Source organism: Chenopodium album, chromosome 14 (assembly GCF_948465745.1).
Source record: "Chenopodium album chromosome 14, dcCheAlbu1.1, whole genome shotgun sequence".
Lineage (NCBI taxonomy): Eukaryota > Viridiplantae > Streptophyta > Magnoliopsida > Caryophyllales > Amaranthaceae > Chenopodium > Chenopodium album.
In genome coordinates this window covers 47,020,064-47,045,495 of record NC_137847.1, presented here as the reverse complement: position 1 = coordinate 47,045,495, position 25,432 = coordinate 47,020,064, and the positions used below count along the sequence as shown (strand labels likewise).

At 29.1% G+C, this 25,432-nt stretch overlaps 1 protein-coding gene across 1 annotated transcript; it reads left to right on the top strand.

The window, feature by feature from the left end:
- Positions 1 to 12,627: 12,627 nt before the first annotated feature.
- On the top strand, positions 12,628 to 16,887 carry LOC145579367 (WUSCHEL-related homeobox 9-like). Its single transcript, XM_081636605.1, has 4 exons — positions 12,628 to 12,797; positions 12,987 to 13,949; positions 15,474 to 15,760; positions 16,864 to 16,887. Exons 1-4 carry the CDS (start codon positions 12,641 to 12,643, stop codon positions 16,885 to 16,887), a joined length of 1,431 nt encoding a protein of 476 aa, XP_081492731.1. The 5' UTR covers positions 12,628 to 12,640.
- Positions 16,888 to 25,432: the final 8,545 nt, after the last annotated feature.

Sequence of the window (25,432 nt, the reverse complement as noted above, 5' to 3'; positions counted from 1 at the left end):
GAGCTTCTTCCCACGATCCTCACATGTCATTTCAAGTTATTTTTCTAAGATATGGCCTTGTTTGACAATTCGATGTTGGGTTTTGGTCGTCGGCTAATTTAACTTGACTAATTTGACTGCATGTTATCATTGATTGTTTTTGCACGTGTTAATTGGATCAAACATTTTGTTACTATATGTAAAATTTGCATAGCTTAAATAGTTAGATATGTCAAGATTCAAGAGCGAACTCGAAGTGAAAATAGAAAAAAAAAAATAATACGCTGACTATATATATATTATTAGTATATGTTCAATTGATAAAGCCTTGAATGTGGCAATCACCTAAAGTATATGAGATCAAATTTCTTCTGTATCATCGCCCACAGTAACCAGTTCTATTAATTCAATGAGTTGGGCTTTATACATTTATTCTCCAAACATTAATTACTTGTCTACTTATTTAAATGATTCTTTTACAAATTATTGAACCATACAATGCAAAAATATCAAGTTGGAGAACTTTATAATTGTTAATTCTAAGTTCCAAATAATGCTTGTAGGGTTGTAGCCAGTAAATGCAAGACATACAGTTTAGCTAGAATATTGTTGACCAATGCCATAGCTAGACCTTATAAATGAAATCATTCAAAGATTGGATCAGTGGTTAAAGATGGTAAAAAATCAAATCGAAATTTACCATTCTAGTTGGAGACAAATAATTGAAAGAAACAGAAAAGGTTAAATACTTATAATAGATTAATGAAAAGGAAAGACATGAAAATAGCTTAAAGTAAACATAAATGTTAAGTGTGTACGTTTGATTAAAAAGATTATTAATTAGGTAACTATTTTGACTTAATTAGCTAATGATTTTTTTTTTTACCACTGTAAAAATTGTAAAGAGTAGAATGGGCAAGTTAAGTTATGTGGGTCCCTTCTTAAAAATGTGCAATAAACGAGGTAGTACGTGCACAACATTTGGATTGATGTCAATTAATTTTTGTTATTCATACTCGTATTTTTATCTTTCTTACTCATTTGTTTGTGTAGTAAAAACCTGATTTCGTCTGATTTGTACTAAAAACTCAAGCTCAAACTCAAACTTTTTTCTGCACTTTTACTGAAATTTCTGATGACTTCAAATGAAGATTTATGGATCACAAGTCAAGTCACACACCTAGTATAGTCTTAATAATGTGCAATGTTGTCATTGACTTAAAGTTATGAGTAAATAACACTTTTACTACTTTAAGGCCCTGTTCAGTTCACCTTACAAAAATAATATTCAGTAAAATTAATTTCAGTTTAGTAAAATGAATTTTAATTCCGTAAAAATAATTTTAGTTCAGTAAAAATCAGTAACTCTAAAGAAGAAATATTCAGTAAAAATAATTTCATTTCAATAAAAATAATTTCAGTTCAGTAAAAATAACTTAATTTCAGCAAAAATAATTTCAATTCAGTTAATTAATTTAAGTTCAGCAAAAATAAGGTAAGTGAACGGGGCCTAAAGTTTGTAATAAATTTTTTTTTTTTTTTAGAACTCTAAGTGTGAAAAGTCACCTTTTTCCGTTTTCAATAAATGTAGTTTTTCCACCAAACTTTTCAAAAAATCAAAATTAGTTATTTGGAGAAATTGTTACATACATCCGGGTATACCGTACATCCATAAGTTTTTGTTTTTATTTTGATGATTGTTTTTCATTTTAGAGCAAAAACTAACCTTGAGTTAGTTGGGTGTACAGTACACCCAGGTGTATATAACAAATTATAAGTTATTTCTCCCAACTCTTTTTTTTTTTTCTTTTTTTTATTATTTTTTTTAACAAATAGTTATTCTCCCAACTCTAAAAGGAAGTAAAATTATCCAATTGACCATGAAGTTTTAGGATTCTCATGAGATGTTCTATTTACTCAGGGAGAATTATATATGGATCGGAGAAATCAATTTTCTCATTTATGATTAATCCCATGTCATTGTTAGTGTTTTTAAAACTTATTATGAGACTACCAAACCCTAAGGGCCTGTTCTGATTGACTGAACTCAGCTGAAGTGAAGTGAACTGAACTGAACTGAGCTGTACTGAACTGAACTTATTAACTAGTGATTTTTAACTACGGATTAGTGATCTTTGATTATTTATTGATTATTTATTACTATGCATATGTGTATATACAAATGTACATATTAGAAATGTGTATTAAAAAAATAGAACCATTTGAACAACGAATTGTATCAATATTATTATTATTATTATTTTTATTATTATTATTATAATTAATTATTGATTATTATTATTATTATTATTTATTGATTATTATTATTATTATTATTATTATTATTAGTATTAGTATTATTATTATAATTATTGATTATTATTATTATTATTATTATTATTATTATTATTATATATTGATGATGATGATTATTATTATTTATTACTTATTGATTATTATTATTGTTGTTGTTGTTGTTGTTGTTGTTGTTGTTGTTGTTGTTGTCGTTGTTGTTGTAATAAGAGCTTAAAAGAATGAAATTTGACTTTATATCATTAGTAATATCATTAGACATAAATTAAGAGCTGAACTGAACTGAGTTGAACTGAACTGAACTGAACTGAATTTCAACGGAAGAGAACAGGCCCTAAGAGTCATATGAGCTGCCCAATGTTGTAAGATCAAATTTATGCCGCCCGTTGTTTCTATTTATATACTAGTAGTTTAATTTCTCCGATGCTTTTCATTCATGTGGTTAGCGGTATTTTTTACTTCGGATTTGATTTTGATGTATTCAATTCACTCAATTTTTTTTCCCTATAAGTGATTATTATAAACTATCTTATCCAAATTTATTTGAACTCATTAAACTTATATGTACTTATTTTAGCTGTAATTAAAATTAAGTAAATCTCATCAACATTTATCGCAAGTTATTTTAAAGAGAACTTGAAATTCTTTTTTTGACAAGGAACTTATAATTCTTGAACTTATCTTATTGGAACTTTATTTTTGCTAAAATAAGTGAAAAAAATGAACATAATTTATCCTAATTTATCTTATTTTATCTGAACTCAAATATGAACTTATATGGTCTTACGGACTTATATGAAGTTAGACAAGTATGAAGCTTTGGTAACCCTTATAAACACTTATGACAACTAATCAGGGTTGGGTCTGTTTTGTTCACCTTGTTTTCACTTATTTTAGATGTAATAATAAGTTCAATTAAATTCTATTCAAGAAAAATAAGTTCTGGTAAGGGTTACTCTAGTACAAATTATAACTAGAATAAGTTTTCATAAGGTCCAATAAGTTCAGGTAAGTTAAGATAAGATAATATAAGGCCTCGTTCACTTCATCTAATTTTTGCTGAAATGAAATTATTTTTTACTGAACTGAAATTATTCTTACTGAACTGAAATTATTTTAAATGAACTTAAATTATTTTTACTGAACTGAAATTATTTTTTGTGAAGTTAAATTATTTTTAATCATTTTTCTGTTATATTTCTTCCTTAGGTCCCGATCACTTCACCTTATTTTTGCTGAACTTAAATTATTTTTACTGAAGTAAAATTATTTTTACTGAACTGAAATTAATTTTACTGAAATGAAGTTTTTTTTGCTGAACTGAAATTATTTTTACTGAATTTCTATTATATTCTTTCTACAAAGTTACTGATTTTTACTGAACTGAAATTAATTTTACTGAACTGAACTTATTTTTATTGAACTGGAATTACTTTTACTGAACTAAAATTATTTTTTAAGGTGAAGTGAACAGAGCCTTAAAGTTATTGATTTTTATTAAAGTGTAATTTTATTTACTAAATTGAACTGAAATTATTTTTACTGTACTGAAATTATTTATCTATTAACTTGAAATTACTTGAATTAAACTAATCAATTTTTGAAAAAATTAATTATGACAAAATAATGATTAAAAAAAAAACACTGTCATCTCATAATATAGCGCCTATTTTTGTTTCATAGTCAACTTTAATAATGTTTATTCAAATTTGATTCATCTCACTATTATGTATTTAATTTTATAACACGTATTGAAGATATTGACTGTCAAATATATATTTTGAAAATTATATATATTTGGGATAGATATTAATTCATTGGAGTATTGATTATTTTAAAAAGCATCAATTACAGTTGTTTAGAAGTTGGACAACACTTTTTTTTTTTTTTGAAGACAACATAAGCGCATAAACACTTGGGTGGTATTTAGACTATGTTTGATTCATCTGATTTTTCTGAAATTAATTTTATTTTATACTCTATATGAACATATTTTATTTTAGGATAATAGTACTACACTTTGCATCAAATAAAATCAAGCTTAGTTAACAAATAGAGTCTAATAAGTACTCAATATCTAAAATTATTTATCACATATATATATACATTGAGTATAAAATTATATATTAAAGATAAAAGAATAGATGAAAATAAAATATATAAAATTCACAATTATTTAATGGGGAAGAAACGTAGTTAAGCTTGCTACATCAACTATAGTAACGATTGTTAGGGTTTTTTTTTTTTTTTTTTTTTTTTTTTTTTTTTTTTTTTTAAGAAACTAATAGAGGTTTTTAGTGTCATCATTTTTTTTTTTTTTTTTTTTTTTTTTTTTTTTTTTTTTTGTAATTGGATTTCATTGACTTGAATTTTGCGTCAACATATACATGAAACTCAATACTAATACAAATAGTATCAAAACTGTTAACTATGTTTCTCTCAAAAAAAAAAAAATATATATATATATATATATACTACTCTATTAAATATATTGAATAATCATAATTTATGTTAATTTTTGAAAATGACCTATCTACCTATCTTCAACCTTTCTTTCCTCTATCAATTGGAGATATATATTTGGGTTGTCTAAATTAATTGATTGAATGAAATTTTATATATCTGTGTAATTCAAATACTCGTAAATTGATTGCTACAGAGTAATATTATTTTTTTTCCATGGCTATATCAATTGATTTTTTTTTTGGATAATTGGTTGACTTTATTTAATTATTTTTTTTATCCTATATTAAAATGAAGAAGATTATTTTAGCATGGCACCGCAACCCCTACTCTATCTTATAAAATAGAGATCAAATATTATTTTATTTCATTTAAAATTATTATTTAATTCAAATCAATTTGCAGTCAACAAGTCAATATGACCGGAAAAAGATTAATCTAGGACTAATATTTCAAATGCTCCACCAATGTTACCGTAGTTTTATGTTTGACAAATGGCCAAAATGAATGTATAAAGTGACAAATAGTTTAAGATTAAGCAGTGGTGAACCTAATAATCTTTTTAAGTGAGTTCAAATAAATTAATACTAAATTCTATTTAAACTTAATCATGTTAATTATTCTATTTTTGTACACATATCATACATATATTGCACATATATCATATATAGTATATGTACATATATGACACATACAACATCAACAAATTAAATTGACTCATTTAATTAAGTTTGGGTACCTTATATTTGTGGATTGAATACACAAATTATTTTTTCCATGATAAGCAATTTAATTGCTTTCTTTTCTTGTTATGTACTAGTAGTATAATTGAATAATTTAACAAATTTTTATAAGAGTGAGTTACTTTATCTTAAACATGGCTCCCCCTATAAAAACATATACACTTTATAAAGTTTATATCCTTAGTAAAGTGAAACAAAATAGTCAAAGAAAACTAATAATCTTAAAAGTTAAAAAAAGATGGACAATCTCATCTAAAAAACTTGAATTCCTAAAAAGGAGGGGCATATATTAATTATTGGTTAAATTATCAAAGAAGTTACATTTGGCCAAATTAGCTGCTGCTTGCCTCGCAATAAGCAAGCCAATGGTATCTAAAACAGTTGAAATTCAGAGGGGTTTTAATGCCAATCTTTTACCCTAATTATCTTTTCTTTGGTTTTTTTTTTTTTTTTTGTTGGAGGTGTGTAGACCCACACCTCATAATAATCTCATTCCTATTCCAATTTTTTTTCCATTTTTTTTTTATTTTTAATTTATTAGTTTTTGCCTTCCTTTCATATTTAGTAACTACTCTTTCCGTCAAAACCTCATGCCTCTTTCTATTTAAAAGTTATATTTTTTTTAACATTATTACCCTTTTTTGATGAGTTGTCATCTTTATTCCTTTACTTTTTTGTACATTTAACATCAATTTTCAACACTTTCTCTCTCTATCTCTTCAATTATTCTCAACTATTTTTTTCTTTCTCTCTATCTCTCTCTAACCCCATATGCACATACGTACTTTTAATCATTAGTTTTAAAGAATTTACAACTTTCTTAATTCCCTCGCAAAAACCAAAAGAGGCTTTATATTAAGGAACGAAAGGAGTACATCGCAAGAATTTCAATTAAAATCACGGGTAATAATAATATATACAAGATTTGATCTTAGTTAAATTTTGGATACCACCAAATCGATTTTTTATGTTACACGAAGTAACTAAGTAGATTAGAAGACACTCATCTTTGGCATTTTAGTAGACGAATGATTTTCAGTAGATTATTTTTGCATGTCATGGGAAGTAAATTTTTTTAAAGCAACTATTCTTACAATATTTTGTACTCGTGTTATCTATTTGTTAGTTTGTATGTACTACTTCTTACTTCTTGTACTGTTGTACATGCTACTCGTAGTAGTTACACAAATAATCTAAGATTGCATAAGTCGACCAATCTTTTTAGTACTCACAGTTTCCATATTTTATTTATAACAACTATGAAAATTTTATGCTTACCAAAACAAAATTTACATAAAAATGAAAATATGCATCGAGACTAATCCAACGATAAAATTGCAAGTATTAGGCGTTATAGCTTACCAAGTATGGCCGTTTGGAGTACTACGCTACCAAACAACGACTGCTATATGAGCAGCTAGGTTAGCTTTTGGTTGCTGAGAAAGTGATAAGCTTGAGTCAACAGCAACGAAGTTGATACCTGGAAATTCTTTTGATATTCTATTGACTTTCTTTACCTCCAAAATAAATGCATACACAAACACAAATACACAATTTCACCTTTTTCTCGAATTGCACAAGACCCCTACTCCTAACAAGTAATAATATCCACAAGAATCGAGCCCAAAATCAACCCCATGTATAAAAGATAAGGCACTTGAGACAAGCCAAGTTGTGCGTTTTTATTTTATTGAAATAATTTAGTCTAGTTAATATAATTAAAGGTTAACAAAAATAATTCCAGTTAAAATATAAATCAGAAGAAGATTAAGAATATATAGGGCAACCTTAGGTCCCGTTTACTTCATCTTATTTTTGCTGAAGTGAAATTATTTTTACTGAACTGAAGTTATTTTTGCTGAACTTAAATTATTTTTATTGAACTGAAAATAATTTTACTAAATTGAAATTAATTTTATTGAACTGAAATTATTTTTTACGGATTTTCAATCATATTTCTTCTTTAAGTTTACTGATTTTTATTGAACTAAAATTATTTTTACAAAATTAAAATTATTTTTGCCGAACTGAAATTAATTTTACTAAACTGAAATTATTTTTAATGAATATTATTTTTTTAATGTGAAGTGAACAAGGTCTTAGTGCCTAATTAACCGATCAAATAAAACAAAGTAAGAAAATTTTCTATATTTATTCAGAAAGTTTGAGTAATATTTGCTGTATTGCTTGTATACATACTTCGTATATGTTTTGATGCCAAGTAAAATGTACATATTTTTACTCCATAAATTAACTATGGGAAATGATTTTGATACACCAAATTTGATTTTGATACACCAAATTTGATTTTGATAAACCTTTATGTGAGAGCATAATTTTTCATACTCTTCTCACCCTGGGGTGTGACAAAATCAATAAGTGGTATGACAAAATTAATAAGTGGTATGATAAAATCAATTTCCCTAACTATCATATGAAGCAATAAATAATCTAAATCGTACGTATACATATGAAGCAATAAATAATCTAAATCGTACGTATACACATGAAATTGATTGACTAGACACTACACTAATAATCTGACATGCTCTATTGTTAGTTTTCCTAGCATTCAACAAATACAAAAATATGCTTTGCTATACAATGGAGGCTCAAGGCCGTCTCCTGCTTCTCAGGGAATAGATCACTATCATTATAATTTTTTCAAAGCTTAGGTTACTTGGGCTTTTTCCTTTTAAGATTGAACTGAAAAAATAATAATAATAATAATAATAATAATAATAATAATAATAATAATAATAATAATAATAATAAATTAGAGAGTAAGTTGAATTGAACTGAACTAAAATAATAAACTGAGTTGAATTACATCAAACAAAATTAAAATGAAAATAAACTTAGAAGAACCAAACCTTAATAAATGACAAATTAAAACTAACTCATTATTGTGGTCTTGTGGACGATGGTGAGATCGAGCAAATACATCACTGATGAGAAAATCATACAAGTGATGTAGTGTGTGTGTTAGACTAATTTGAATTAAATTCACAACTTCATTCGCCTTTTGAAAGTATAGGGAACCACTTTTGGAATGCTAATTAAATAAGCAGTATATCTCATAATGAATTAATAAATTTAGATAAAAAAAAAAAAAAGTTTGCACAAGGCACAATCGCCTTAGTTATTTCTTGTATGATCCGTTTAACTCTTGTAGTGATGTATTCTTATTGATCATCTACGAGGATTAAGTAAATTGGTGTTTTATTAAGGGCTTACCTAATACTCCATTTGTTCTCAAATAATCACAATTGTTGCGAGTATTCAGTAATATGTGAAGAAGTTTTCTTCCCTTCACCAGGAAAAAATAAATTAGAAGTAAATATAATAACCACTATTGGTTAAAACCGACATGCAATTATTTGGGGATACTACATTTGATTATTTTAAACAACATTTTGACTTATATACTAATTGTATACTCTATGCTTGTTTCATTAACACCAAATATCATGAAAGTCCAATTTCTTATGAAGTAGAAAAGTATGTTATGTATATTTGTTTAATTTGGTTAGCAAAATAATGGAAAGAAACCGTACTTTATAGGAATATAAACTTCTCACAAACTATAGGGAGTTGTTTACTTACATATCCTTAGATATAAGTATTTCTTAAGGAAAATTCCACTACCCGTAGGAAAGCAACCAATCTTAAACATTCTCTACATAACACTTTTGATCGGTGTGTAGCAAGGTTGAATTTGAGGTCTAAACTCACCCCGCTAAAGAAAGAGATGAGATGTTTCAAAAAAAAAAAAAAAAAGAAAGAGATGAGAAGTAAACTTCAAGACAGTAGACAAAGTTTTAATTTGTATGTTTGTAAGTTAAATTAAGGGCTTGTTCTGATTTTACTGAATTGAGCTGAACTGAACTGATTGAAGCTGGACTGAACTAAATTATTTATGAGAGAAGGAAATTAGGAACTGGACTGATTGGAATTGAAATAAACTGATTGGAGCTAAACAGAACTGAATTGAAATTAAGCTGAAGAGAACAAGCTCTAAGTTACAAAATTTCATCTTGATATAACTTTGAATCAGATAATGTGGAGTAAATCACAAATAATGATTTTTTTTTTTTTTTCTACAGAGTACAATACCATATATATAGGACTTAAATATATACTTGTTCTTCACTTTTCACCATAATAAAGTTGCTTATTTGGTATAAATATCAACTTACTTACTATCTCCAAAATTCAATCCGATTAAAAATTCATTGCGATTAAACATTAAATTAAAAGACCAGCCAAGTGCATAAGTTAAGACCGTTAAATCCCGTATTATTGATATTGGCCAATTAATATAATTAGCATGGGTGCAACTTTGAATCGATCCTTTGTTTTCTTAATCTAATGATCTAGTCACATGATAATTTTCAGTCACATTTTTCTCCTTCATAAATTGAATTGTACTCTGTAACAAAATTTCTGGTATTTGTATATTTCCTTATTCCTTTTTAGTCTCTCTTTTCCTGTCTTTGATGAACGTTAACCATATTTTTTGGCTTTATTGCCTCTTTATTATATTCTTTTATTTGTCTTTAGTTTCTCTGTATAACATTTTTTTGGGTGTTTGTTACTTTAGGATTAATAACGCTATACAAAATTACCGCCTATTAATTAATTATGTTTAGGCCCCATTCATTTCACTTTATTTTTATTAACTAAAATTATTTTTACTGAAGTGAAATTATTATTGCTAAACTTAAATTATTTTTATTGAACTGAAATTATTTTTGCTGAACTGAAATTATTTTTACGGATTTGCTATTATATTTCTTCTTTAAATTTACTGATTTTTATTGAAATGAAATTATTTTTACTGAACTGAAATTATTTTTGCTAAACTTATTTTTATTGAACTTAAACTATTTTTACTGAATATTTTTTTTTTTTTCAGGTGAAGTGAACAGGGTCTTTTATAAATGGGTATATGTAGTTGTAGTCCTAATGGCTACATATAAGCATTAAATACACTCTTGAAAATTGTATAAAATTAGGAATTCATGACAAAAACACTAGTAAATCAGTATAATCAGTGTTTATATTTTTACGATTTTCTAAATTTATACGATTTCCTAGTGTGTATTATGTAGCCCTAAGGACTATTTATAGCATTTTCCTATATAAATTACAATAAGTTCAATTAGTTCTTATTTTGTTCATCCTATTTTCACTTAGGTCCACTAGATTCAATGATTCATATAAAGGTTAATAGATTTGGAGAGAGTAAGGGATAACTTACTTGGTAGAGCTTCCCTTTGTTTTAGTTAAATTCGGGATTGATTCTCATCATCCGTCTTTGTGACTCTAAACAACAAAAAAATAAAAAAATAAAAGGTTCGGATAAGATAGATAACTTATAGAATAATACAATAGCGAGATAAGCTAGTTTTAAAAAATTCAGTTAAAAGGATAATTAAAGTAAGTCTAGATCAATTTGGTTAAGTGAAAATTTTGTATATAGAATAGGACTAATCAGATGATTGTAATGTACCATACTTTTGGACAAAAGTCACTAAATTGAATTTACTAATAGCTTTAAGTCTAAAATATGAATAGTTTAATAGTCGTATTATTGTTTACTATATGTACGAGTACAAACTATTCATTCAACACATCAAAACATACCATTCAAACACTAATCCATTTTTCACATTTAAGTTTTAATTGATAATACTTCTCTTATTAATTGATAAAAGTTGTTAATTATTCTGATTATGTCAAATATAAATGAAAGTACCTTTCTACTAATAATATCTTCACATTTTTTTTTTGATAGATATTATAAAAAGTATGAGTCTATATTTAATGCCCCGTATTATAACTACATATTCACACGGTTCATACTTGAATTTTCAAAACTAAAACACATGTATGGCATTTCTAATAGTCTATCACCAATTAATACAAAATTTACTCTATCACACGAGTATAATTCTTAGAATATTCGAACTTCTTAATATTGTTCTATAAATATAAATACTTGTATTACATTATTTCTTTTTTTTTTTTGAAGAAAGACATACGGAGTATTACTTTTTATTGTTTTGAAGGACATATTACTATATTAGCATAACCTTAAGAATTACATTTAATTAACATTCCATTTGTATTCAACTAACTTGACCAAAAATTGAAAAAAACCATGCATGTATCATAATTACTCCCTAATTATGAACAAATGACTAGTTATGAAGAAAGAACAAATTATTCTTTTTCACATTTGAGTCAAAAGTAACAAGTATAGTATTGATCGATTTGTCATTCATTCTATTCAATGAACTTCTATTGATTTTGAAAACTCGAAAAGTCTTTCTTCTTTTACTCTTTTGAAGTAAGAGAATCTAATCCTACTCATCACACTTTACTTCTCTCCTTTTACCTCTTTTTTTCACCTAATTACGCAATTTCTACTATTAGTTTCAAACATTAAAATTACAATTTTATTTATTTTTGTTTAAAAAGAAAGGATTATAACTGTCATCTTTGAAGAATTTAATCTTTCCTCTCGAGTCAATCCAAAAGGCTTTCAACTCCCAACTTTTTATTTAAAAAAAATTTAAATAAAAAATTTTAAAAAATAAATAAAATAAAAACAATATTAGTGTTATGTTTGCAAAATGCAATAACTCTTCACACCCCCTATTTATTCCTGCAACAACCTCTTCCACTTCATTAGAATAATCCCACCCCTCAATCAATAACCTCTTCCTTCTGCAACCAAAACCAAACTTAGGAGAGAGAAAATAAAAATACTTACAAACACAAAAATATAGATCCAAATATATGAACTAAAAAGGTACATATTTTCTTCAATTTTTTCTATTTTTTTTTTTTTTTCAAAAAAATGATGGGTTTCCTCTTCTCTTCCCATAACAATTTTTTTAATATATAGTTTGATTAATCTTGTATTTTATTTGCTTAATTATTAATCAATTTACAGGCGGTTCTTTGTCTAATTAATTTGTTGATGTATAATTGAAGGTACATACAAGGAGTACTATATAAAGGGTTGTTATAAACCTAGCAACTACTTCAAGTGCAACTTCATCAACAACAACTATTTCAAGTCCTTTGTTGCTTTCTTTTATAATTTTCTTACAAAAAAATCATCATAAAAAATGGCGTCGTCGAATAGACACTGGCCGAGCATGTTCAAGTCCAAGCCGTGTAATAATCAACCATGGTCACAACAACATGACTCGAATCATCACCAATCGTCTCTTCTCTCCAATTCATGTGGCCGATCATCTTCGAGTAATTCCCCTTTCTCTTCCGGTATTATATTTTCTCCGTCTACTTGAAATTAATAGTCACGTTAATAGTTTAATTTAAAATGAATACCGAAAATTAAATTTGGACAATAGAAGTATTCGTCCTAACAAAAAATATATGTTGATTATATTCATCATTTCTCTAGGGTTTTATATGTGTAGTTTTCTTTATGAATTTTATTTTTTGATATAGGTTGTGAAGAGAGGAGTCCGGAGCCAAAGCCGAGGTGGAACCCGAAACCGGAACAAATTCGGATCCTAGAGGCGATATTCAACTCGGGTATGGTTAACCCGCCACGAGACGAGATTCGGAGGATCCGAGCACAACTCCAAGAGTATGGTCAAGTTGGTGACGCCAACGTGTTCTATTGGTTCCAAAACCGTAAGTCCCGAAGTAAGCATAAGCAACGCACACTCCAAGCTAAAACCACTGCCGCCACCGCTGCCGCTGCCGCTGCCACCAACAATAATGTCATTACTAGTATCCATCACCACCACAGCCCGCCGCAACCAATGCCAGCCTCCTCCTCCTCGTCCTCCTCCGATAAGGCATCACCTCGTAAGGTGCCGCCTTCTAGGTCAGGAGGAGGCTCATCATCTTATGGTGGTAATAGTAGTAGTACCAATAGCATTACTAATAATAATAATAATAATAATAATAATAATAATAATAATAATAATAATAATAGTAACAATACTAATAATGTTGTTGTTGATCAATTTGGAAATTCTCCTACTAGTGTTAACCAATGTAACCCTTATTTCCACCAACTTATTCCTCCTACTACTACTAATATTACTACTCATGAATTTGTTCCTCAAGATCCTTTGTTTTTTCCCTTGCACCAAAGTGGTGGTGGTAATAGTTTTAGTCAAGGGTTATGCTTTGGACCTACACACCACCACGACGATGCCTCGGCTACAATCAATGTCCCGGCTAGTTCCGATCAAGCCGTAGGCGGGTTCTCGTCTCTCTTGCTAGGAGATATGTTTGGTGGTGATCATTCCAAGAAAGACCATGAAGTTGAGAAGCTTAAGTTTCAACAAGAGTTGAGGTTCTTGGTGACTAATCCTCCTAATACTTCTACTTGTGCTGTTACTTCCTCTTCTCCTGTTGTTCCTAACGCGATTTCGGGTAGTCTTGGTCAATTGCTAGGTAACGCTTAAATTTTTTTTTGATGCATTTTTTTCATGAAAGTTGCTATTAACTTCAATACATTTTTTTTTTTTTTAAAAAAAGAAATTTTAATTTTACATGATATTTGCATAGCTTGCTTAGTTGAAATTAACAAAACTTGCACATTAATTGACTGCGTTTTTATTTTCGTTTCTTAGTATACTTTTTTTCACATGATATTTGCTTAGTTGAAATTAACAAAACTTACACATTATTTGAATGCTTGACCTTAATTGTAGTTTGTAACGATTATAGAGTACTAATCACTTAATTAATCTGTTATCTTTATTATGGGTGAGCATGGGACAGGTACCCGCACCGTTAGTACTAATGGTTCGGGTATCCGATAACCAAAATCCCTAAAAGTAATATCTATAACCCAAACCGATAAGTTCGGATACCCGTATTTTCGGATCGGTTATCGGGTAACCAATAAGATATCCAATAATGATAATTAAACTTAATTATGTAGTTGTTATGACATAATTTATCACTAATTAACAACAATATCATATAATTTTGACCAAATTATTAATAATATTACTAATCATTGATATTATGAAGTAAAGTAAGAGTTCAGATTTAAAAAAAATAGATTCAAGTAGGGAAAAAAAGCAAAAAAATGCTTATCGGATCGGATCGAGTAACCGTTAATTTTAAAATGATACTTAATAACCATACCTGATAACAAATTATTGAAACGGGTACCCGAACTGTTATGGTTATCGGATCGAGTACCCTAATTTTCGAAACGGTTACGGATTAGTTTTTCGGGTTTTCGAGTAATTTTGCTCAGCCCTAATCTTTATTGTTTTGTATTTGGTCACATGATATGTGTCACTAATAATACTAATGCATTGTTTAATTTGTTTTATATTTGAAATTAAGATCGCTATGAAATATTATTACTTGATTTTGAATATCCATGCAATAACTAATAATTTCTCTTTTTGCATATAAAGAATCAACATTGCTTTAACTTGTATAAAAAGAACATGTAACATCTTAATTCGTGTGTACAATTTCAGAAGACGGTTATTAAAGAACGAACGAAGAGAGTATTTAATCTAACTAGAAACTAGGTAGGATAGAGTAATTTACATTGACCATAAAACTATTGACTCTATTATTAGAGAGATTTGACAGGTAAATGAAAAGCTAGGAAATTTATTAGTTAGACTTATCATTTCATAATTATATGTATCCAATAAATTTGGGTAGACAACTATAAGAATATTGAATGTGATACGACATGATTGATGTAATGTAACATAACATATAAGTTGAACTGAAACTTATGTAACACACCTATAAAAACTAAGGACAAATTTGTCATAGTAACTTCAAATAGGGGCTAAATTTGTCTTTTCCCAACAGAAAATCAGCAGACTGAACACCCTCTTCCTAACTCCGGACGTGTGCATGGCCAGTTTTTATGATTGACTGTTATAATTGATTTGTTTGCTTAAATTTTTCAATGGAAAAATGTTTGTGTGTTTGTAGGTGTAGGTGAGTCTGGTGGACTTTTAGGGAAATCAACGGTGTTTATTAACGGGATGGTGTTCGAGCTTCCGGTTGGACCGTTTAATGTTAAGGAGGAGTTTGGGGAGAATGCTGTTCTTGTTCATTCTGGTTCCGGACACCCGGTTATGACTAATGAGTGGGGTGTTACGGTTCATCCACTTCAGCATGGTGCGTCTTACTACCTTGTTGGTAGTGTTGCCGCCTCCCCGTTGCTTCATAAGCTCGATTCCACCTCGGATCTTCTTGCTCCGGGGTTTCCTTACCAGGTATTAATAAAACCATAGTGCTATGTGTTTTTACTTGCATTTTTAGTATGTTACTGATTTATAATGTGATTTATGAATGTACTACCACAAGTACATATATAATCAATTTTGTGACTTTGTCGATTTACTTACGAAGTATATTATATAATTATGTCAACTCCTTCCACCCCAAAATATTTTCACATGTTATTCCTAAATTTTTATAGGCGTTAATATGAAAAGTGGCAACTTTTTTCACACGCGTCTTAAATTCATAAGGAGTAGGTTTACTTATGATCTAAGGGATTATGTAATGATGAAAACTATGGAACACATATCATTCAATTCATTTTTTAACCATATGGACAAAATAAATGCGGCTTATGAAACGTCTTAAATTAGTAAGGAGTTTTCTTATAATGGAAGGGTATATCTCTAGTGTTGAAAACAATGGAACACATATCGATCACTATATATATTTTTTTACCATGTGGGAAAATTTAATGCTGTTTATAACACGTCTTAATTTGATAAGTAATTTACTTATGATTGAAGGGATACTCTATTGATTAAAACAATGGAACACATCATTCAAATTCATTTTTTTTCTTTCATATGGTAAAGTTAAATTTTATTGTAGATGATCATAGTTTCTCCAATATTATCGAATCAAAATAATTTTTATATTTATGTGTAACTATAATGATCACAGTTTATTTTTATTAGTAATTAAATTTAAAATACTTTAATTTGCTTGAAACATTAACTATAGGAACATCTTAAATTCTTATGGTATAAAAGACTAATATTTATTTATTTTTTTATGAAGTGAAAAAAGAACAATCTAAATTAGCAATAAATTTATTCAATGATTTAGGCAAAAAAACTTACATCAAAGGTTCAAAATTCTTTGGTACGTTGAATGAAACAGTGCATGTAAACTTGAAGTCGAATTTGTCAGGTTTTGATTGCTTTCTATTTTTGTATACAATACTATATCTGTTTAATTTCATCCCATAGTTTCCAGCTTGCAATTCAATCATATATTTGGGTATATTAATTAGTTTTGATTAAGTAATCAATATTTAATTTACGCTTATTATTGTTGCCATCTTCATTTGCAGTGGAATACAATGAATTGGACATAGCTAGCTAGCTAGCTAAGTACTCCGTAGCTATGATGCGCCATTTATTTGAGAACAATGTTTTTCTTCTCATCTTGTGCAGATCTAGAGGAACTTTTCGACACCGGCGACGAATGAGGATCAATACTATAAAGATGGAAAGAACTTCACCCCCTTTGGAACTAGTATTAGACTATTATAGATTTAATTTAGTTTTACAAGTTTCTTATTATAGCTAGTTTGTGTAATTTGAGATAATTATGTATGGATCAATGAACTTTTTTCCCTTTCTTGTGAGCTAGACAGCTAGTACATATAATCTTGTTTAATAAAGTGATTGCTACACTTTCTTGCCCTAAATTGAGATTGACAAGTTGATTACTTATAAGTTTTCATACGTTTTACTTTGGTTCCTATTTAAATTTACGTTATTAGTTGAAACAACATTACAAATCAACAAGTAGCAAATATTCAGATATTGTTTTGTTTAGATTTAACTGTCACGTACAAATTGAAATTACACTATCAATACGACAATAGATATTGGGATGGAGTGTGTTTTGTGATGAACTCATGACTGATGTGTGTGAAACGTCAAACATTCAATTCCAACAGACTTGGGTGATATCACTATCTTGATGCATGCCAGTATTTTAGGGCAACTTATACGTTTCCTTGCTTTTTTGGTACGTTTTCACTTCTTTTTGTGGGGCGGGTGCTTTTTATGTTTGGGCATTTATTTATTTATTTATTTATTTTACAGTAATTAGCTTAGATCATCTATATTGTTGCGGACTTGTGGTGTAGAGAAAAGGGTGGAGATCCGATCACTGATCTACTCTATCCATCTCATATTTTCACAGAAATCTTACTCTTTGGATGTTAATTAATTATTTAAATAATTTCAATAGAATAAATTATCTAGTTTACCTCATTGCTAAGCAAAAACTTGGTTTAGAGTTGGCTAATAAAAGTTTAAACTTGAAAGTTACAATAGGTTTTGTTATTAGAAGATATACCATGTACTTAATTCTATTTAATTGTATAATTTTATTTAGTTCTAAACATTCGAATGTTGTACTCGTTTACTTGTACATAATATTTATTATTGTGGACGATAGTTGTTGTATAAAGATCACATTATCTATCAAGTAGCTAGTGTAAAGATGGTATGATGGACTTATAGGAATAGATTCGCACTCTCCATTTTCCAATGTATTGGGGATACCTAATATAGTGATTGCCGATTGACGTTATACATCTCTTATATGGACTAAATTTACTTCTCTATTCCTTCGGACTTAGAACTTGATTGAAATTTCCTTTTTTACTACTTTTTTCGGTTTTTTTTTTATAGTTGTAACAGTTTGACTTTTACACTATTCATGTCTTTTATCTTGACTAGCTTTGATGATTTATAACTATGCAAAAATATAGTTATGTGGTATCTTATTAGATTCGTCTCGATTTATACTAATTTAATATCAAATGTTAATAATTTTTACATATTGGTAATTAAAGATATTAATGATTGATATCATGTATCGACAAGCGTGATAAGAGGAGTGTTGCAGCTATAAGGAAACAGAGGAAATATAAAAGATAAATTAATATAAACTTAAAAGGTCGGGAGGGGGATGGTGAGTTTGGCTTATCTTAGCTAGCCCTTCATTTTAATAGCCAAATCCGTGATATTTGTTATTGCTGACCTAATTAATTTGTTGAAGAATGTAAATTGATGTTGTTCTTGGGTTTAAACCTAGCTAACTTATATTGAATTATTAGTAGTAGTTGTTAGTACGACTAAATCCAATCTATAACCATACAAAGGTTATATGTTCAAATTAAAGTCTATTTTGAAGCCATTTTCACAAAAATATACCTCGAACAGTTATTTGAGAAATGAAATGCCAATAAACTTTGGAGTATTTCTTGAATGTAAAGTCAATCAAATTACTACTCAGGTTATAAAACTATAAGTATTGTAGTTCACTATTCACTAGTAGAAAATATCAAAAAGGCACCCCCTAATTGCCACCGGTTCAGTCCAAACCGGTGGCAAAAATGGCCTAAAAAATTGATGGGAAGCTGAACCAGGATATGAGGCACCGGTTCACTAGCTTCAAACCGGTGGCAAAAACATAAAGGCCACCGGTTTGAACCGGTGCCTTTGTGAACCGGCCCTTTTATTTATTAAAAAAAAAAACGCAGCCCTTTCTCTCTCCCTATTTCTTCTTAGCCCCAACCCTATTTCTTCTTCTAGCCGATTCTCTCTCCTCTCCTCCTCCTTCCTTCTCCTGCTCCCCGATCTCCTCCTTCTCTTTCTGGATCTCCTCCTTCTCTTTCTCTTTCTCGATCTCCTTCTCCCTCACCTCCTTCTCCCTCGTGTCCTCCTTCTTTCTTTCATTCGAAGACCACCACTTTCACCACCACGAAAACCACCACATGCAACACCGACTTTTCCACCACCACCAAGACCACCACGAACACATGCATGAGCAAGGTTAGGGTGTAGTCCAAAATTATTCGAGGTTTAATCGATTTTAATCGTTTTTTTTTTCTGGGTTTTTGTTTTAATCAGTTTTTTAATCGATTTTTTTTATGTTAATCCATTTTAATTCGTTTTTTTTTATTTTTTATTTTCTGGGTTTTTTTTTTTTTTTTATTTTAATCGATGTTTTTTTTATGTTAATCGATTTTATTTCATTTTTGTTTTTTATTTTCTGGGTTTTTGTTTTAATCGATTTTTTAATCGATTCTTTTTTATTTTAATTGATTTTAATTCGTTTTTTTTTCTGGGTTATTTTTATTTTAATCGATTTTTTTTCAAATTTAATCGATTTTATTTCGTTTTTGTTTTAATCGATTTTAATTCGTTTTTTTTATTTTCTGGGTTTTTTCTTTATTTTACTCGTTTTTTTTTATTTTTTGGATTTTAATTCGTTTTTGTTTTTTATTTTCTGGGTTATTTTAATTCGGAGCATAGTCTATTTTCTTTTTTTTAATCGATTTTTTTGATTTTTTTTTTATTTTCTGGGTGTTTACTGTAATTTCTTTTAATCGATTTTTTTGTTTTAATTGGTGCAGGTATATTGATGCAAGAATCAAGATGCAAGTATGGGGTTATTTTTTATTTAGATGTTGTATGGGGTTATTTTTTATTTTGATGTTGTAAATTTTTTTTTTTGATTTATATTGTATTTTTTTTTATTTATATGTTGTAATTGATCTATTTTATTGATCTATATTGTAAAAATTTTTTGATTATATATTGTAGAGATTCGATTAAAATTGATTGATATTCGATTAAGTGAAAAAGTACCAAAAAAAAAAAATATAATATTTTGGGCATTTTTGGCACCGGTTAACCGGTGCCAAAAGCAATGAAAAAATTTTTTGGGTCATTTTTGGCACCGGTTAACCGGTGCCAATAACCATTTTTGCCACCAGTTTGAACCGGTGGCTTTTCATTCAAGTAATTGGCACCCCCCACATTGACACCGGTTCAAAACCGGTGGTATTTAGGGGTTTTGAACCGGTGCCTATTTCGTTTTTTCACCTAGTGATTGAAACACATGATGTGTCAAGTGTCAACTCAGGTTATAACACTTATAAGTGGTACGTATTGCTTATCTATTGGAGATGCCCTAAATAGCTGATTAATCATCATTATTATACTGATAGTTTTTGCTTGACATATTCTATAGATCTCATAAATTATAAATTGCCTAATTGTATTTTATTTATTTATTTAATTTTATAGAAAATAATACATAGTATAGTACCAACTACAAAGTATAAGGTTAGTTAAAGTTGAAGTTTGGAAAAAGTGGTTGTGTATATAAATATATTTAGGATTGTATTATTTAATTTGTGTGTTATGTTTAATATTTAGAATCTTTTTGAAAGAGAAACTAAAAATGACTGTCAAAACATAAAAACAAAAAGGAATGGAAGAAGTACGTACGTAACATATTTTTGCCACAACTTGGAAAACTTCTTAAATATAGCAGGTAGTTAAAACTCAATATTGTTGGGAGCAAATTCTATAAACCTACAAATTAGGAAAAGATTATTAAATGATCAATTATAGAATACAAAATATGACTTCACTTATACATAATAAGAAAATAAGTTGAAAAAGCAAAATATGCATAGTCAAAGATATCAAACGGAATCATAACTCATCAATCAAGGATTGATTGGTCCAATCAAGAAGTCAACAATTAATTAAAGATCTTATGTAATCAATTAAGACTTTAAAATCAATCAATCAAAGCTAAATCAGAAAACGAATCACTTGATTGGCGAAATATTATTCGCGCAGTGGTCTTAACTAAGTACGGACTGTATAGACTTAACTGCACCTTTCTAAGTAAGTCGGCCGCCTTTCTGAGCCTTTCTAAGAAATGAAGTCAGCTTGCCTTCAAAGCTCGGACCATTTGATGACGTGTAATGAATGCTTGGGCAACAAGCAGAATAACGTCCTATAAATGAAGGAACGAATCAAGGAAATATCAATCAACTAAGGGTCAGTTCCGATTTACTGAACTGAGCTGAACTGAACTGAAATGAACTGAGCTGAACTGAATTGTTTAAGAGAGAAGAAAATTAGGAACTGAACTAAACTAAAATTAAGCTAAAGAAAACAAGTAAGTCAATATTTTCTAACAGATAAAAAGGCCAATCAGTATTATTAGTATTAATTGTCAAAACAACAAAGATTCCTTAATAATTACCTTTATAAGATTTTACAGGTTATTATAAATAGGATGCTCTTTGTAATAGAATTCATTCATACATGGTCTAATACAATTTCTAACACTTTTATATTAAAATATCTGATATTATTAAGCCTTGCTCAGAAATATTTCGTCCTTAATCAGAAATGCCTCTTTTACGCTGGTTTTTATTTTTTTGATTTATAATATTATTATTATTATAGTTCTATTATTTATTGCTCTTAACTCGTTCATTTTGTAGATTGTGTTTATTTTCTTTTAATAGATTTGATTACTAAAACCCGTAAAACCTTTAACAAATTCCTAGAAAACCCTTTCTAAGATTTGTCCCAAACAAGTATTATAAATGTGGTTAAAGCTTATCCTAAACATCTTAGCTTCATGTACATGATTTGAATATTATCATCTCCATATGACCATATTATGCAATTATAAAATTGGATATGCTTATTCTTGGTGGAAAGAATAGTGGTACGAGAGGAGTATTGATTGAGGGGACGTAGTGGTGGAGGCATGAACATAAATTATGTTTGTGAAACGTGACGGTTCATGCAAAACAGTAACGAAACGTGACAAAGAGTGAAGCAATTTGGTGTTAATATTTTGACTTAACTCTTTGCAGTGCTATCTCATTTCGATAGATCTCCCATCTCCCATCACTCAACACCCTACCCATCTATCTGTCTCCCTAAGCTTAGCTTCTAATATAACTTCCATCAATCATACCTTTATTTTTCTACTTCCCTTTTTAGAACCCGCCATTTGTATAGATGACTACTGTTGACTCACTTGATTGTGTTGAGCTTGCGTGCCTTGGATTTTAATAGGTTAACTTGGTCATAGCCGAACTCACACTTAGTGTGTGTCGTCTCAGCCACACGGCATTATATTGTGTTGCACTATACTTATGTGCCTAAATTTGATTAACTAACTTTTAATGTACTTTGTTGTGCTATATAGTTCTGGCTGTGAGCTATTAAAAAAAGCCCATGATATAAAATAACATGTTATGATTACATATTGTATTCACTTGTTGTACAATTTATTTTCGTATTGTGTTATGTCATGCTATGGGCCGGTATGGCCCAATGTCACCTTTAGCTATTTGTATTCATCTGTGTTAGGCTCTGTTGTTTTAAGTTGTTCAATCTGCGCTGGTTTGCTAATTCAATTTGCTCTGCTCGGCTTGCCCAAAAAGTCAAAAGAACTGGGCCTTATTCGGACTGAGTTCATACGACTCAAGTATTTCATATTTATGTTTAATAAAAAATGAAACGTTAAGTGTCCAAACCAATGATCGGAGTTAGATGAAGAGATCCGATAAACACGGGTACATATTCGAGATACTAGTGCTATTACAATAAATGAAAAGAGTTTGATAGACGTAGGTTTAACTTGGACCGTTTGGTAGCTATAAATGCAATCTAAAAAGACTAGAGACATAAACTGTTGTTAGAAGTAAGCACGTAAAAACATATGCTGCATCACTCAACCACACATGGAATAACATCTAATATCTAACATCTAATCAAAATAGCTGATCGATGGATCTCTAGTCATATCAAATGGTACAAGAAGCTAACAAAATGGAGGGATATTAGTTGTTTTGGTCGATATTTTTTTACCAAACTGGAGTTGAAAATAGCTGCAGATGTTACACTATTTCTCATATCAAAGATTTACCGATTTTTCTCGGTCTCTTGTAAACTCCTCATTCGTGCGTATTATGGATCAAAGCTCATCAGAACTTGGGTACTAGTATACTATACTAGTACATATACACTGTGTGTTGAGAGACATATCAATACTCTCTTCGTTTTTAAATATTTGTTCCATTTCTCTATGCGCGGAGTTTAAAGAGAAATTAGATAAAGTAATAAAATATAGAGATAGTGGCCTAGTGGGGTTAGTGGAAGGTAAATTGGATGGGAGAGAATCTAAAAATAATAAAATTGGGTTCCACTAGTTGAGAGAAATGAATTAAATATTATAAAAGCTTTTCAAATAAGAAAATGAAGCAAGTTTTTAAAAACGGCCGTAAAATAAAAGTGGAGCAAGTATTTAAAAACAAAGGGAGTATTATTTTAGTACATGAGACTTTGTAGTACTCCCTCCATTTTTAAATATTTGCTCCACTTTTCATTTTCAACCGTTTTTAAATACTTGTTCCATTTCCTTATTTAGAAAGTTTTTATAATATTTTATTCATTTCTCTCACCTAGTGGATCCACCATAAATTATATTTTATTAATTTCATATTTTCTTTCCTCCAATTCTCTCCACTACTTTTGCTTTTTGACAATTTTTATTCTTTTACCTACCCCGCTACCTCTATATTTTATGACTTTTTTCAATTTCTCCTAAAATTTCGTGCATAGAGAAATGGAGCAAGTATTTAAAAAGAAGGGAATATTAATTAAATTAAATATAAATATGTATGTTATCCAAGTGCACATAATTATTGCAGATGTGTAAAAAACGGGAGATGATACACATAGACTTAGTCTATGTGTATCCCCACATAGACAAACACTAAAATGGTGACAACACATCATTACTTGAAAAAGATAAGCGGGAGATTATGGCGGTATAATTTTCTGGTAGAACCCGCTTTTACAGAGGAAATAGAGGGAAATTTGGCGCTCTATTGGAGGGATAAAAATTTCGTTGAAAATTAATGAAAATAATACTCCTTAGCAATCTAGTATGTTAATCTTTTGAGCGGTCATTAATGGTAATTGAAACTGTGTGAAAATATTTCCATAGTAGTTAGAATTGGAGGTAGGCAATAATCATCTTCTTGTTTCAGGTATAATTTAAGTGAAATTAGAGATACGGAGTAATATAATTTAGCATGCGATCGATTAGCTTGAATTACTTGCTTACCTTTAATTTGCATGGTTGTAATAAGGAATTAATTGTCATTCAGTTCTGGAATTTGACATTGTTGCTGAACTAGAGCTTTGCAATGAATGGTGACTGATTTTAGTTAAAGGTAGTTCAAGATAAAAGTTTATAGTGTCGATTGATGATAATGGGTTAAAACATGATTAATATAATGTAGTCAAATTATATAGAAGTATTTTTTAAAACATGTTGCACTTATTTTAGTTTTATATGAATATTTTTAGTATCAATTTGATTAACTGGGTATGTAATTTGGTATCCATGAGGGTTTTTTTTTATTTATTTTTTTATTTTTTTAATATGAGGACCGTAAACTATAAAGTATTTTTGTGATAATTGCAGAGGATCTTAATCTAATGGAAAACCTAGAGGGTGTATTTTAGAAAGGATCCAGATCTTAATGAGATTGTTATTATATGAAGGGTATGTGACGAGAAGATCTTCACATACAAAACTCCCCACAAGTCGGAATAGCCTTTGTATCGGGACATGAGCTGTATTAGAGTCGGTTTGGTGTATTTATGTTATGTTTGTATATTTGGCAAGTTTATCTTGTTAGGAGTTTTAGGCAAGTTGGGTTATATTTTGTATTGTGTATATATAAGTGACTAATATCAATACAAAGGTTAAACCGTTTTCTCCAATCGTTCTTGAGTTTAACATGGTATTGGGTTATAGTGTTGTTGCACTTGTTGGTTTGTGCTAGCTGCTGCGTTGTTGCGGCTGTGGTGTTGGTTGCTGTTATGTTGTTGCGGTAGCTTGGTCTAGGCAGCGTGTGTGGTGTGGTTGTGAGGCGTGTGTGGTGCGGCAATTGTGTGGTGTTGTCGTGCTGTATTCCTGTTATTGTGAGGTTTGGTTTGTGCTATTTTTTTTCCTTTATTAGAGGAAGAAACAGTTATTGCTCTTTATCACTTCGAGGG

Coding starts and splice junctions, on each gene's coding strand:
- LOC145579367 (XM_081636605.1), top strand. CDS start 12,641: ATGGCGTCGTCGAATAGACACTGGCCGAGCATGTTCAAGTCCAAGCCG. Junction 12,798..12,986: donor TAATTCCCCTTTCTCTTCCG/GTATTATATTTT, acceptor TTTTTGATATAG/GTTGTGAAGAGAGGAGTCCG. Junction 13,950..15,473: donor TAGTCTTGGTCAATTGCTAG/GTAACGCTTAAA, acceptor GTGTGTTTGTAG/GTGTAGGTGAGTCTGGTGGA.